The 16,024-nt window shown below is 34.1% G+C and overlaps 1 protein-coding gene across 12 annotated transcripts in view; it reads left to right on the forward strand.

Moving 5' to 3' along the window:
* GPHN (gephyrin) overlaps nt 1-16,024 on the forward strand; it is a 639,435-nt gene that overhangs the window by 143,558 nt on the left and 479,853 nt on the right. Inside the window, exon 1 of one of the 12 annotated variants that reach the window (XM_013057211.2) lies at nt 5,301-5,656. The exons of the other annotated variants lie outside the window; for them this stretch is intronic. Within the exon in view, the coding sequence (XP_012912665.1) occupies nt 5,649-5,656 (8 nt within the window). The 5' untranslated portion in view covers nt 5,301-5,648. Of the gene's footprint in view, nt 1-5,300; nt 5,657-16,024 lie in introns of those variants that run through there. 12 annotated transcript variants of the gene reach the window in all.

Genomic DNA, 16,024 nt, shown 5'->3' on the forward strand with positions numbered 1-16,024 from the left:
TTTGACAGAAAGAGATCACAAGTAGGCAGAGAGGCAGGCAGAGAGAGAAGAGGAAGCAGGCTCTCCGCTGAGCAGAGAGTCCGATGCGGGGCTCGATCCCAGGACCCTGGGATCATGACCTGAGCCGAAGGCAGAGGCTTTAACCCACTGAGCCACCCAGGCGCCCCACATTAGATAGTTTTATAAGCAAAAATTTTTGAAAAGTTTCATAGGACTTAATTTTTCATATTCTTAATGTCACTTTCTATTTTTATTTTATGAATTAATTTTTTATAATTTAATATTTACTATAAATTATGCATCCTATCTTCTATATGAACATACCCTCATGGTAATATCACTTTCATTTAAAAAAAAATCAAGAATAGTTAAGCTTTAGGCTGCAGAAAAAAGAAAATGGAGTGCTGGCAGGTGCTTTCTTAAAGAGGTATGTAATACATTCAGTAAAATATAACAGGAAATCAGTCTTTCACATCATATATAATGTATACTCCCACACATTTTATTAGTAATTTATTGAGTATTTTACAAGGAATAAAACACAAGGATGTGTTGAATCTGAAGGATATTGATTCTTTAATGAATTCCCCAGTCATTTAAAAAAATGTAGTCACAAGATACAGAATCTTGAAAATAACTGAATCTTAAAGTTTCTAATATAATGAATTTAGAAATGAACTTGTAAACTCAGTTTTCCCAATTTTTTTTATTAATCTGTTTCTCTTTTCCTCACTCTAAAGGAATGTCAATATTCTTTCTCTGTGATCTTTATTCTACTGAAAATTGACAGTTGTCCTTTCAGTCCTATAAATATTTAATCAAGAATAGAACTGTTTTTTAACTTGATATAAATGTTCCCATTAAATTAATGTCAAATAACATTTATTTGCATGAAGAATTCTGTTTCCCTAATAGATATAGGAGGAAACTGTGTAATTGTTTTTGAAAGATTTCATCCATTTGAATGAATAATATGTTATTCCATTATTGTATGATTTGAAGGTATATTTTTGGCCCCACAGTATTATTTATCTGTATTATGTAGTCTTTGTGGAAAAAATGTGTTCATCTGGACATTAATGATATAAAAGCTATGGAGAATTGTACTTGAATAATTGATTATAACAATGAGTTATAGTGTTTTGAGAGAATTTGGTACTTTTTCCGAGAATGTAGAATAATATTCATTATGCAACCTAGCAGTAAATTTTAAATTTAATCTTAGCATTTGAAAGAAAACTTCCCTGAGATTACTACTGTATGGGTTGGAGAAAATTCCGAGTCTCTGTTTTGGAATACCAGATATCTTACTTTAGCATCATTCTCTTAACTTGGCATTAGTCTTGAATGTAAGAATTTAGTGAGAATTTGTTTTTGCCTTTACCACTTTGAAAGAACTTTTTTTATTAAGAGTTGTCAAAATGTGCTATTAATGACTCTAATACATATTTTAGCAATGTATTTCTTCCTTAGCAAAATTCTTAAAGGAAGGAAATACCTAATGTAGAAATTAATGTATTTTTTTCTGTTGTTATGAAGGGAAATGTTTTATTCTGAGTTATTATTCTATAACAATATTCATTTAGTATATACCTCATGGGTATGGATTTTTTTCTTAAAGTCATTTACCTCTCTTCTGTTCCAAACTCCTGACAAAAATCTTTACTATTTGTTCATTGATTCATGTATTCTTCATGGGTCTATATGGAGCTGAATTGTTTGTGTTGCAACATTGAGTTGAAAATATGTCAGAAATAATAATGTCTTTACAGTAAAAAAAATCTGCTGCTTAAAGAAATAACTGGCATTTGATAAATACTCCAGATTCCTGAGCTGCTAATTCTGAAAGGAGTTGATGTATAAAGAAAAATTAAGTATTACAATCGCTAAGGCTATTCAAAAGGAATCAGGATAAAGAGAGAAGGGAAAAATAAGCTGAAGAGAAGCCAGGCTATCTGGTCAGTATTGACACTCCGAGTAGTATATATATATGTGGGCAAAGTAAAAAAAAAAACCAAAATGAAGTCAAATGTGGTATGTGTGTCTGTGTGAGTGTGTGTCTATAAGTGAATGAAGTTTTAAGGGTTAATTGCCTCAGAGGAGAATGAAAAGGCAGAACAAAAAGTGATTAATTGATACTTTTAAATCTGTGTCAGGCTAATAGAATAATGTGATAGGCCCGCATTTATCTAGACTGTGTATATTACAGTCCCCAAGATTTTGCTTCCATTGTATGGTAAAACTAATTACAGGGTTTGAATGAACGGAGTGACCTATGTTATAAGAACATGAAGGACGGATGCCATGAGAGAAAAAGATAAGAAAGTTGTGAATCCCTAAGAAAGACATTCTGGCCTTTCTACTAAATTTTGAATTGTTTTAATAATGAGAGCAGCATGTCACTTGTGGGAAGATTGAGGTAAAGGGGGTACCTGAGAAGCTCTCTTCTTTGGTAGTTATTCTAAGAATAATTTTTTCTATAGCACTCCTACAGGTGTTAAGTGTAAGACCAAGTAGAGGATTTTGACATTCATTTCTTGCTGATGAATGTGTCTAAGGATTTGTTTGAATTAGTAATTTGCATGAGCATTAAATTTCAAAATGAACAATTTTATCTGTTTTAAAAGTTCATCTTGTGTTTATGATTTTAAGTATTTTAAGACTGATTTCTTCTGCTGTGTGTATAATATGTTCTGTTGTGCTGTAAGACCTCTTGTTTTACTTGTGGTTTTTCAATGGTAAATTGAAAAGCATTGTCAAATTTAGCTTGATGTTTCACCATATTAAAAACATAATCCAATGTGATATATACTTTTTATACATATAGGAAGTTATTCTCTAGCATGATAACATAAATTTTTTTCTCTTTTTTAAGTTAAGGGATGCATGCTATTTAAATTCCAAAAATCATTTATGCTGCTTCTCGTTATTTATGCTAGAGTTGACTTATGTGCAAATGAATTACTGTATATAACGTTCTTTAAGTTATATTTAGTTGTGTTCTTTGTAGAGGTAATTCTCAAAAATACTTTTAAATCCCTGTTGACTGTATGCTGAAGATGAAAAGCAAAACATATTACATATTTATACTTTCAGTTTCTTATTACTTCGTTATATACCACTTAACGGAAATAGTTGTTTGAACTCAGAAGCATTTATAGAAATTATTAAAGCTGTTTAAGTATCAAAGAGGAAAAATAACTAAAGAATGAAAAGGGCTAACAGAATTAAATACCTGTCTGTACTATTCACTGTGTTGATGGCGATGATATGCATGGTATAGGTGGGTGTGTCTTGTTTAATTTGCAGAAATCCTTAGGGCATCTGCGTGGCTCAGTGGGTTAAAGCCTCTGCCTTCAGCTCAAGTCATGATCCCAGGGTCCTGGGATAGAGCCTCACATCAGACTCTCTGCTCAGCAGGGAGCCTGCTTCCCTTCCTCTCTCTCTGCCTGCCTTTCTGCCTACTTGTGATCTCTGTCAGATAAATAAATAAAATCTTTAAAAAATAAAGTGTAGGACCATCATAGATATGTGTTATATAAGTCAGATATAGGAAGAGTAGTTTAATTCATAGCAGAATTCTTGACACTAGAAATGTAATTTACAATGCAGGATACTAGTAATTTTCTTTGTAGTCAAACAGGGAAAGTTTATATTCTTCGAGAATTTTGTACAACCTGGCAAATATGTAATTCTTCTCCCCCCCCCTTAATGTTATTCAGTGTATTTTAAATTGTTTCAGTGATATCCAGATTTTGAAAATATATTACCAATTTATAACCTCTTATGATTTATAAAAAAGGATGATCAAATGGATCTTAATTCTGACTCCTAGATAAATTATGTATGGATCAAGAAATACTTTTTCTTGTCTGTTTTCTCTGTATTTCTTTTAATTGTCATAAAATAAAAATAACATAAAATTCACCATCTCAACCAATTTTAATTGTATGATTCAGTAATGTGAAGTGTACACAGACTGTTATGCAGTCGATCCCTAGAAATTTTTCATCTTACAGAACTGCAGTGCAGTAACTCCCCATCCATCTTCTAGTCTTTGGCAACTACTATCATGCTTTCTGTGTCTATGATTTTGACTTCTGTGGAAATTTCACATAAGTAGAATCATACAGTATTTGTTTTTGTGGTTGGTTTATTTTACTTATAATAGTCCTATGGAAGTTCTCCCATTTTGTAGCATGTATAAGAATTCCTTTTTTAAGGCTTACTAATATTCTGTTGGATATATGTATAACACGTTTTGTTTATCTGTTCATCCATCAGTGGACACAGCATTGCTTTTAGCTTTTGTCTATTGTGAATAATACTGCTATGAACATGGATGTGCAATTATCTCTTTGAGACTCTGCTTTCTGTTCTTTTGGTTGTATACACAGGAGCAGAGTTTCTACATCATATGGTAACTCAATTTTAATTTTTGAAGAACTGCTGTACTTTTTTCCCCATATTGACTGCATCATTTTATGTTCCCTCCAATAGTGCACAAGTTTCCAATTTCTCGACTTCCTCACCAATTCTCATTATTTCCTGTTTGTTTGTGTTTTTGTTGTTGTTGATAGGACATTCTAATGGGTGTTCTGTGATATGTTCTTGGTATTTCTTTTTTTTTTTTTAATGTATTTATTTGACAGAGAGAGAGATCACAAGTAGGCAGAGAGGCAGGCAGAGAGAGAGAGAAGGAAGCAGGCTCCCCTCTGAGCAGAGAGCCTGACGCAGGACTCGATCCCAGGATTCTGAGATCATGACCCGAGCCGAAGGCAGAGGCCCAAACCACTGAGCCACCCACGCGCCCCTGTTCTTGGTATTTCTAATTGAACTTCACTTACTTCTTTATATTTTGTCTTTTTAATGATTTCATTGGAAGTCATCTAGAGATTACAGAAAAATGTCTGTTATGAACTTTGGCATATTATGCAGTAAACTGTACAAAACTGTTATTTCCTTTCATTATTATTATGAATATTATGAACCATACATTTGTCCATAGTAATTTTGTTACAATAGCATTTTAATCAATTCATTTCCCTTATATTGTATTGTATTACTTGCCATGTATTACTACAATTCTTGTTATACCTCATCTGTAAAGAATTGTTTTTGTGTAAAAGAAATCACTTTTTTAGTTAGGTAATGCCACATTGGAAATGCAGTATAATAATAATAGCATGCTAGTTGAAATGTATTTTGATATTATTAATGATCAGAACTTAATCACAGGATTTCATAGATAAAATTGAATAGAATAGTTATATCTGATTGTAATGTAAATTCCTTAAACATGGAAGTTTTATGTACTTTAATGTACTTCTTTACAAATCTTACCTTTTTTGGTGGAAACTTCTTTTCATGGTTCTGAAACATAGCTCTATCTCCCTGAATATACTTGACTTCACACTACATTCTGATTGAGTGATATTTTGGTCCTCTGGATCATGGCATTAAATGTGAACCAAAGACAGGATTGCTGTCTGGAAAGCAATCATATCTAAATTTAGCCTGTACTTATCTGCTAGTGTTAAGACAGGTTGCTATGGTGAACTGAATTTCTTAAAAATGCCAGTCAGCAGAGGATAAACAGTGGTTTTCGAAGTGGTTATTTTCCGTGAAGCTGTATATTCTGATACTGCATGTTCAGGTACTTAAATTTAGTTAATGTTTTTTATGTCTATTTATTAAATTTCATTTTTACAGTATCTCTGAGTCCTTTAATGTTTATTAAACAAAATACAAGAATTTTTATATTGTTATCATTTGTTTCTCTAAAGATAAATTCATTTGATGTGAAAATGCATTTAATGGCAGCTGTTTAAATGTTATTGATCATTCATTTTGCTCTGCTTCTAATAGTTCTGCTAAATCTAAGACAGCTACCAAAATTATCTTTGTAATTTTATCTCTAAATGTAAGTTATTATCATTTTTAATGAGTTTCTTTTTTGGATTATGTATTTATTAGTCTGTAAGTTATATATTGGGACAATAGAGCTTAATCTAGGCTTGAAGAATAATATTATAGTACTATGTTCTATGTCAGAACTGCAAATCCAGAGACTTCGGATTTTAACTTTGCTTTTAGAAGACTTTCCCTCATTTCTTTCATTCCAAACATTCCTGAGAATGTATGTTTAATTTTTTTGTGAGTTTATTCATTTTAGAATTTATCAATCAAAAAAAAATTACTAGATGCTTGTATTAAGTTCTTCAGAATTAGGTTTAACAGGTATTATTCTTATAGTCAAAGACCATATATAATTAAAGATGGACAATATCTGAGTTGGAGATCTGAGGCATACAGTATTGGAAATTTTTAAAAAGAATTTATTTATTTATTTTTAGAGAGTGAGAGAATGAGCAAGAGAAGGGGCAGATGGAGAGTGAGAGAGAATTTCAAACAGATGCCACATTGAACATGGCATCTCATGTGGGTCTCCATCTCCTAACTCTGAGATCATGACCTGAGCTGAAATCAAGAGTTGGACACTTAACTGACTGATACCACCCAGGTGTCCCCAGTATTAGAATTTTTAAATTAAATAAGTAATGTATCATTTTATTTAGTGGATTATCTAATTTACAGAAACCTGAGTCAAACTAACTTAAAAAATAAAATTGGACTTGATAGACTTATGTAGCTATGCACTTATCATGGAATCAGGAGAGCTTAAAACCCTGGTCAAGTATGGAAACCCCAAATAATAGACTTAAGGAGTTTGTGCAATTGCATTTGTTTGTCACCCTCTGCCATCATATCTTTTGGTCTTTATTGGCTTTATTCTCACTTATGAATAAGTGAGAATAAGTTTCTCCATGAAACCAGGGAGATGTCTCTAACTTACTCTAGTTTCCTTTCTTCTAACTGCGTGATCTCTCTTCACTTCCAGTTCTGAAATGTAAAATTCCATGGAAGAATTCTGATTTTGTTGATCTGGTTAATGTTGTCATGTGACATCAGGCAGTCACTGTAGCAGTCTATCTTGCTTGATTAGTCATGGGATAGATACCTGTTACTAGAATGGTAGGATACTCTAATTAAATGAGAGAGAAGGTTGTCTCAGAAGAAAAGATTGGTTAAACTAAGAGAGGTCTACTGTATACTGATTTTCAGTTGTTAATTTAAAAAAGAATGTACATTGTCAAAAGTTGTTAATTATTCAAATTAGAACGTTTGCTTGCCTGCCCAAAGGCTCTTGATTGGAATTTGGTAGTATATTTGTAGTAATTTTTTCTTTCTTTCCTTCTTTCTCTTTTTTCTTCCTTCCTTCTTTTCTTTCTCTTTCTTTCTTTCTACATATAATGTATTATTTTCTACATATAATGTATTATTTGTTTCAGGGGTACAGATCTGTGATTCATCTGTCTTATATAATACCCAGATTATAACACATACCCTCCCCAATGTCCATCAGCAAGTTACCCCATCCCTCTACCCTCATCCCCTTTAGAAACCCTCAGTTTGTTTTTAAGAATAAGAATCTCTTCTGGTTTATCTCCTTCTCTGGTTTCATCTTGCTTCATTTTTCCCTCTCTTCCCCTGTGATCCTCTGCCTTGTTTCTTAAATTCCACATATTGCTGAGAGCATGTGATAATTGTCTTTCTCTGATTGACTTATTTTACTTAGCATAATACCCTCTAGTTCCACCCACAGTGTTGCAAATGGAAATATTTCATTTTTTGATGTCTGCATAATATTCCATTGTAAATATATACCACAACTTGTTTAGGTAAAGAAGATGTTCATCTGTTGCTGGACATCTGGGCTCTTTCCATAGTTTGGCTATTGTGGACTTTGTTGCTGTAAACACTGGGGTGCAGATACCCCTTTGGATTGCTCTTTGTATCTTTGGTGTAAATACCTGGAAATGCAATTGCTGGGTCATAGAGTAGTTACATTTTCAACTTTTTTGAGCAACCTCCATACTGTTTTCCAGAGTAGCTGCAGTAATTTGCATTCCCACCAACAGTGTAAGAACATTCCCCTTTCTCCACATCCTCGCCAACATCTGACATTTCCTGACTTGTTAATTTTTACCATCCTGACAGGTGTTGAGGTGGTATCTTATTGTGGTTTTGATTTGCATTTCCCTGATGCTGAGTGATGTTGAGCATTTTTTTCATGTGTCTGTTGGCCATTTGGATCCCTACTTTGGAGAAAGGTCTGTTCATAACTTCTGCCTATTTCTTGATTAGAGTGCTCGCTTCGGCTGCACATATACTAAAATATTTCTTGATTAGATTATTTGTTCTTTGGGTGTTGTTTGTTAAGTTCTGTATAGATCTTAGATACAAGCCCTCTATCTGACACGTCGTTTGCAAATATCTTCTCCCATTCTGTCTGTTGTCTTTGATTTTGTCAGCTGTTCTTTTGCTGTGCAACAGCTTTTTATCTTGATGAAGTCCCAATAGTTCATATTTGCCTTTGTTTGCCTTGCCTTTGTAGACATGAAATTGCTGCAGCAGAGGTCAAAGAAGTTGCTGCCCATGTTCTCCTCAAGGATTTTGATGGATTCTTGTCTCACATTTAGATCCTTCATCCATTTTGTCTCTAGTTTTGTGGATGGTGTAATAAGAAAGTGGTCTGGTTTCATTCTAATGCATGTGGCTGTCCAATTCTCCCTACACGATTTATTGAAGAAACTGTCTTTTTTCCACTGGATATTCTTTCCTGCTTTGTTGAAGATTAGTTCACCATAGAATTGAGGGTCCATTTCTGGGCTCTCTATTCTGTTCCATTGATCTAGGGGTCCGTTTTTGTGTCAGTACCATACTGTCTTGATGATTACAGCTTTGTAATAGAGCTTGAAGTCTGGAATTTTGATGCCACCAGCTTTGGCTTTCTTTTTCAACATTCTTTTGGCTATTTGAGATCTTTTCTGGTTCCATACAAATTGTACAATTATTTGTTCTAGTTCTGTGAAAAAACTTGATAATATTTTGATAGGGATGGCATTGAATGTGTAGATTTCTCTGGTTAGCATAGACATTTTCACAATATTTGTCCTTCCAATTCAAGAGCATGGAACATTTTTCCATTTCTTTGTGTCTTCATCAATTTCTTTCATGAGTATTCTATAGTTTTCTGAGTATATATCCTTTGCCTCTTTGGTTAGATTTATTCCTAGCTATCTTTTGATTTTTGGGTACAGTTATAGATGGGATCGACTCAACTTCTCTTCTCTCTGTTGTTAGTGTATAGAAATGTAACTGATTTCTGTGCATTGATTTTATATTCTGCCATGTTGCTGAATTCCTGTATGAGTTCTGTCAATTTTGGGATGGACTGGAGTCTTTTGGGTTTTTCATGTAAAGTATCATATTATCTTCAAAGAGTGAGAGTTTGATTTCTTTACTGATTTGGATGCCTTTTATTTCTTTTTGTTGTCTGATTCCTGAGGCCACGACTACTAGTACTATGTTGGACAGCAATGGTGATGGTAGATATCCCTGCTGTGTTCCTAACCTTAGGAGAAGAACTTTCAGTTTTTCCCCACTGAGAATGATATTTCCTGTGGGCTTTTCATAGATGGCTTTTATATTAAGGGATGTGCCCTCTATCCCCACACTGTGAAGAGTTGTAATCAAGAAAATATACTGTACTTTGTTAAATGCTTTTTCTGCATCTATTGAAAGGATATTACCATTCTTGTCCTTTCTTTTATTTAGGTAGTATATCACATTGATTTATGGATATTGAACCAACCTTGCAGCCCAGGATAAATCCCTCACTTGGTCGTGGTGAATAATCCTTTTAATGTAATGTTGGATCTTATTGACTAGTATTTTACATTGAATTTTTGCATCCATGTTCATCAGGAATATTGGTCTTTAACTTTCCTTTTTGGTGGGGTCTTTGTCTGGTTTGGGGATCAAGGTAATGCTGGCCTTACGGAAAGAGTTTAGAAGTTTTCCTTCCATTTCAGTTTTTTGAAACACCTTCAGAAGAATGGCTATTAATTCTTCTTTAAATGTTTAGTAGAATTCCCCCCAGTAAGCCATCTGGCTCTGGGCTCTTGCTTGTTGGGAGATTTTTTGATTGCTCCTTTAATTTAAATCAGTTCAGTTTTTCTATTTCTTACTGGTTTTGTTTTGGTAGTTTATACGTCTCTAGGAATGCATCCATTTCTTCCAGATTGCCCATTTTTGGCATATAGTTGCACATAATATGTTCTTACAATTGTATTTCTTCAGTATTGGTTGTGATCTCTCCTCTTTCAGTCATGATTTTATTTATTTGGGTCCTTTTTCTTTTCTCTTTGATAAGTCTGGCCAGGTGTTTTATCAATCTTATTAATTCTTTTGAAGAACAGCTCCTAGTTTCGTTGATTTGTTCTACTCTTTTTCTGGTTTCTATCTCATTGATTTCTGATCTGGTCTTTATTATTTCTCTTCCCCTGCTGGGCTTAAGCTTTATTTGCTCTTCTTTCTCCAGCTCCTTTAGGTTGTGTATTTGAAGTCTTGTTTCTTGAGAAAGGCTTGTAGTGCTATACACTTTCCTCTTAGGACTGTCTTTGCTGCATCCCAAAGATTTTGAACAGTTGTGTTTTCATTTTCATTTATTTCCATGAATTTTTAAATTCTTCTTTAGTTTCCCGGTTGATCCTTTCATTCTTTAGTAGCGTGCTTTTTAGCCTCCACGTATTTGCTTTCCTTCCAAATTTCCTCTCGTGATTGAATTCAAGTTTCAAAGCATTATGGTCTGAGAATATGTCTTTTGGTACCAGTTGAGACTTGATTTGTGACCCAGTGTGGGACCTGTACTGGAGAATCCTCCATGTGCACTCTAGAGGAATGTGCATTATTTTGCTTTGGGTTGGAATATTCTGGTTATTGGAGTGATACAGTGTCAGGTTTGCTCTGTTCTTTTAGTTAGAAGGAAGTCACAGGTTCTACCCACACTCAAGGGGAGGGGATCATTGGAGATCACCTTAGTGTCTGTTTGCCACACTGTTTTTGGAATTTTCTTTCCTACACCAAGTCTTATTTAATTTAATAAGTTTAATAAGTTTAATAATAAACTTATTAAATATTAGTTATTTCAAAGCTTGTTTGAGTTGTGATTTATCTCAGCTTATAAAACTGCATAGTGATGGGCTACCTGACAAAGAAGCATTGTGCTCTTTCCACTTCCAGCCTTAGTTTTGACTTTCTTGGCTTTATTTTATTTTTTTTCTCTATTTTATTGAGATATAATTGCCATATAGCATTATATAATTTTAAGGTGTATAGCACAATGACTTGACTTGGCATTTGATTTAATTTGTTTCCTATGTTTGTCAAAAATATGACTGGGGCACCTGGGTGGCTCAGTTGGTTAAGAGGCTGCCTTTGGCTCAGGTCATGATATCAGGGTCCTGCGATCAAGCCCCACATTGGGTTCTCTGCTCACTGGGAAGCCTGCTTCTCCCTCTCAGTCTGCCTGCCACTCCCCCTGCATGTGCATGCTCTCTCTCTCTCTCTCTTTTTCTGTCAAATACATAAATAAAATTTTAAAAAATGACTGGGGAATATTTAGGGAAAGAAATATGACTGCCTCTTGGCACTGACTTCAAAATGTTTGGAAATTTTTTTTCTGTATGATCTGTAGGTATATGAGTTTTGATCTTTAATTGTTTTCTCACAATAAGGTTTTATCTGTCATCTATCTGTCTTTTTCTCCTCAGTTTTTGTTTTTCCTTTGTTTTGGTTTATGTTGGTATCTGAAGAGTGAGACCACAGAAACTAAAAGACTGTGAGATTTAACACCTATAAAGCAATAACCCCAATGGAATAATGGCAGTTGAGTCCATTTTATGAACTCTTCTATGGGTTTTTCAGTGGAAGATTTCTGGCTGTGGGATGGGAAGATAACCAAATAGGCAGGTAAAGAGGTTTGCTAATAAAAAGTTTGCATAAGTATGCTTCTCTAATGAGCTTCTTAAGAAACACCTGCTTGTGGCACAACCCAAATTAGGAAGAAAATGACAAAAGGAAAGGTAGGACAAACTGGTTGTTTCTTTCAGAGATATTCTGAGAGTTTAAAAATTATTAAATACTTTTCTTTGAGAGATTACAGAGAATCTACACAGCTGGGAAAATCTAGACTTTGGGGCTGTAATTTAAAGTAGACCAGTCCTTGCTGCTTTTTCTACTACCTAAACAGTATAGTAAACTGTAAGTACCCTAATTTTTTTTTTCCCTTCTGAGAGAAACTAAATGAAAGTTAAGTTTAAAGAAAGCCCTAATTTTTTTTTTTTAAGGTAATGCATTTAAGTGTGAAGTCTGGTTGAGCTGATTGAGCTAGTGTTTTTCCTCCCTGCTACCCTATTTTTTTTTTTTTTAAGATTTTATTTATTTGTTTGACACAGAGAGAAAGAGAGACAGCAAGAGAGCAACTACAAGTAGGGAGAGTGGGAGAGGGAGAAGCAGGCCTCCCAAGGAGCAGGGAGCCCGATGTGGGGCTCAATCCCAGGATCCTGGGATCATGACCTGAGCTAAAAAGGCAGACGCTTAACAACTGAGCCACCCAGGTGCCCCCTCCTTGCTACTCTTTATGATCTCCTGTATGGTCCTCTTATGTGTTATCTAAACATCTATTGTGGCTTTTACACTATATTACCGTTGTGTGTGTGTGGTCTATATAGGCAATATACAATGGGAAAACCTACATTTTTTCCATTATCCAGGTAGTTCTGATTCTAATATTCAGCCCTTTGTTGATGCTCAGTACAAAAATGTACTCTCTAGTGACCTGATGGCTCTATTTAAATTTTGATCAACACTGGTTCTCAAGGCTTAGTGTCTTTGTCCGTGTGTATGAGATATTGAGACCTAACTCCAGGAGCAAAAGGAAGTGATAACCTCACCAACCCTCATGGTTTAGGTTTATAAGTACTTGATGCTCAGAATACTGAGAACAGATACAGTGAAGAAAAAATTCCATTTTTTCCTGATGAAAGTAAGATCCCTGACAAGTTTTTCAAATGTATTTCCGAACAGTTTATTTTGACAAAAACTTTCATATAACTTGTTACTTAAACTATAATTTAAAAAGTAAGCTAAGAAGGTGGTAGTTTTCTTTTCTCCTTGTAAAGTTCTATTTTATGGCTTCCTTTTCTATAAATAACTAATAGCATATTTAATGAAATTCCACTTTCTCATTTTGCTTCCAGGAAGATTCTATAGAGCCCAGTGGCTTGGGAGAATATCAGATATTGCTAAAAACATGTAGGCCAAAACTCAATTATGTATACTGGTATAATGTATATCATATTCCCAAAAGGGTAAAATTAGATAATTTTTTTGTATATGTTATTTATAACTTTTTAATTTAGTTATTTCATTGGTTTATTCAGATCAGTGACTTAGTCAAGATAATTGGATTTGAGAAAACCACCCAGAATAAGCTATATTTTGAGTGTAAAGGCAAGAACTGAACACAGTGTTTTAGATTTGACCTGGCTGTCACTGAGGGCATTTAGACTTGTTAAAATTATGTTTTGTTATATGTCCTCTAATTCTTTGTGAATATACTTTCACTTTTTGGGGGGTGGGTGGGTGGGGTAAGTAGGAAGCCTAATTAGATACATGACTTCCCTTTCCTAGGGATCTTTTTTATTTTAAATAGCTTATTCTTTACTAAAGGTGTAAATCATATACCATACAATTCACTGATTTAAATCATAAATTCAGGGGTGCCTGAGTGGCCTAGTCATTGAGCGTTTGCCTTCAGCTCAGGTCATGATCCCAGGGTCATGGGATCTCTGCCCTGTGGGAAGCCTGCTTCTTCCTCTCCCACTTCTCTTGCTTGTGTTCCCTCTCTTGCTGTGTCTCTCTCTGTCAAATAAGTAAATAAAATCTTTAAAAAAAAAATTACAACTTCAGTGGTTTTTAGTATATTCTCAGAGTTGTGCAGTCATTATAACCATCAAAATTTTTTTTAAATTTCTTTTCAGTGTTCCAGAATTCATTGTTTCAGAACCCTCTCATCCTTCCTAGACAAACATTAATGTACTTATTGTCTTTGTTAATTGCCTGTTTTGGATTTTTGCAGAATGAATAAATGTGTCCTTTTGTGACTGGCGTCTTTCATTGAGCATAGTAATTTAAAAATTCATTCATCTTATAATATGTGTTAGTACTTCATTATTTTTATTGCGAGAATATTCCTTTGGATATGCCAAACAAACAAATATTTATTTGTTTGTTTGTTTGTTTATTGTGTGAGGTCAGTCACCATACAGTACATTGTTAGTTTTTGATGTAGTGTTCCATGATTCATTGTTTGCATATAACTCCCAGTGCTCCGTACAGTTTGTGTCCTCCTTAATACCCATCACCAGGCTCTCCCATTCTCCCACCCCCCCTACCCTTCTGAAACCCTCAGTTTGTTTCCCAGAGTCCATGGTCTCTCATGGCTTGTCTCCCACACCGATTTCTCCCCCTTCATTTTTCCCTTCTTTCTTCTAATGTCCTCTGTGCTGTTCCTTATGTTCTACATATAAGTGAAACCATATGATAATTGACTTTCTCTGTTTGACTTATTTCACTTAGCATAATCTTCTACAGTCCCAGTCATGTTGATGCAAAAGATGGGTATTCATCCTTTCTGGTGGCTGAGTAATATTGCATTGTTTATGTGGACCACATCTTTATTCATTCTTCTATTGAAGGGCATCATGACTCTTCACACATTTTGGCTATTGTGGACATCGCTGCTTCGAACATTGTGGTGCATATGGCCCTTCGTTTTAGTACATCTGTATCTTTGGGGTAAATACCCAGTAGTGCAATTGCTGGGTCATAGGGTAGCTCTATTTTTTAATTTTTTGAGGAATCTCCATACTTTTCCACCATGGCCATTTTGGATATGCCATATTTTATTTATCCATTTATCAGTTTATAGGCTTTTGGATTGTCCCACTTTTTGTTGTTATGAATAATACTGTTATAAACATTCATGTAAAGTTTTTGTAGGGAAATACATTTTCTTTTCTCTTTGATATATAGCAAGGAATGGAATTGCTAGTCTATATAGTAACTTCATGTTTAGCATTTTAAGGAAATACCAAGGTATTCTCTGAAATGGTTGACTCCTTTTTATTCCCCAGTTTTTTTAAAGTGGAAAAATGCTCATAAAATTTTCCATCTTAACAATTTTTAGGTGTACTTTCCAAAAATATTAAGTACATTCATGTTGTTTGGTTGATATCTATCTCCAGAATGTTTTCCTCTCTTCTAAATGAAACCCCATTCGTTAAACACTAACTTCCATTTTTTGGCTCCCTCTAATTCTCAGGAAATTGCTGTTGGCCACCAGTATTCTACTTTCTGTCTTTAAGAAGATGACTACTTCAGAAACTTCCTATAAATAGGATCATACAATATTTGTTCTTTTGTGACTGGCCTATTTCACACAGCATATGAGAGTTCATTCGTGTTGTAGTGTATGTCAAAGTTTCTTTCTTTTTGGGTTCCACTGAATACATATACCACATTTATTGATTCATCTGTCAGTAGATACTTAGGTTCCTTCCACATTTTAATTAATATGAAAAATGCTGCTATGAATTTTGCTATACAAATACTTCTTCAAATCCTGCTTTTAATTCTTTTGGATATATACCCAGAAATGAAAATGGATGATTCTTTGGTAATTCCACTTTTAACCTTTTTAAAAACTGCCATATTATTTTCCACAATGGCTGTATCTTTTAAAATTTGCACAAATAGTGCATACAGGTTCTAATTTCTCCATATTCTCTCCACACTTATTATTTTCCTTTTTTTAAAAATTGAAGTCATCTTAATGGCTGCGAGGTGGTATCTCATTTATTTGATTTGTGTTTCCCAAATGATTTATGATGTTGACCATCTTTTCTTGTGCTTATTGGTCATTTGTATATCTTCTTTGGAGAAAGGTCTGTTCAAGCTCTTTGCCTATTTTTAAATTGGGTTGTTTGTTTCTTTGTTGTTGAAGTTTAAACATTCTCTGTGTATTCTGGATATTCATCCCTTATTAGATATATGA

The sequence above is a fragment of the Mustela putorius genome, unplaced genomic scaffold (assembly GCF_011764305.1).
Source record: "Mustela putorius furo isolate JIRA1106 unplaced genomic scaffold, ASM1176430v1.1 tig00000129_pilon_pilon_pilon, whole genome shotgun sequence".
Lineage (NCBI taxonomy): Eukaryota > Metazoa > Chordata > Mammalia > Carnivora > Mustelidae > Mustela > Mustela putorius.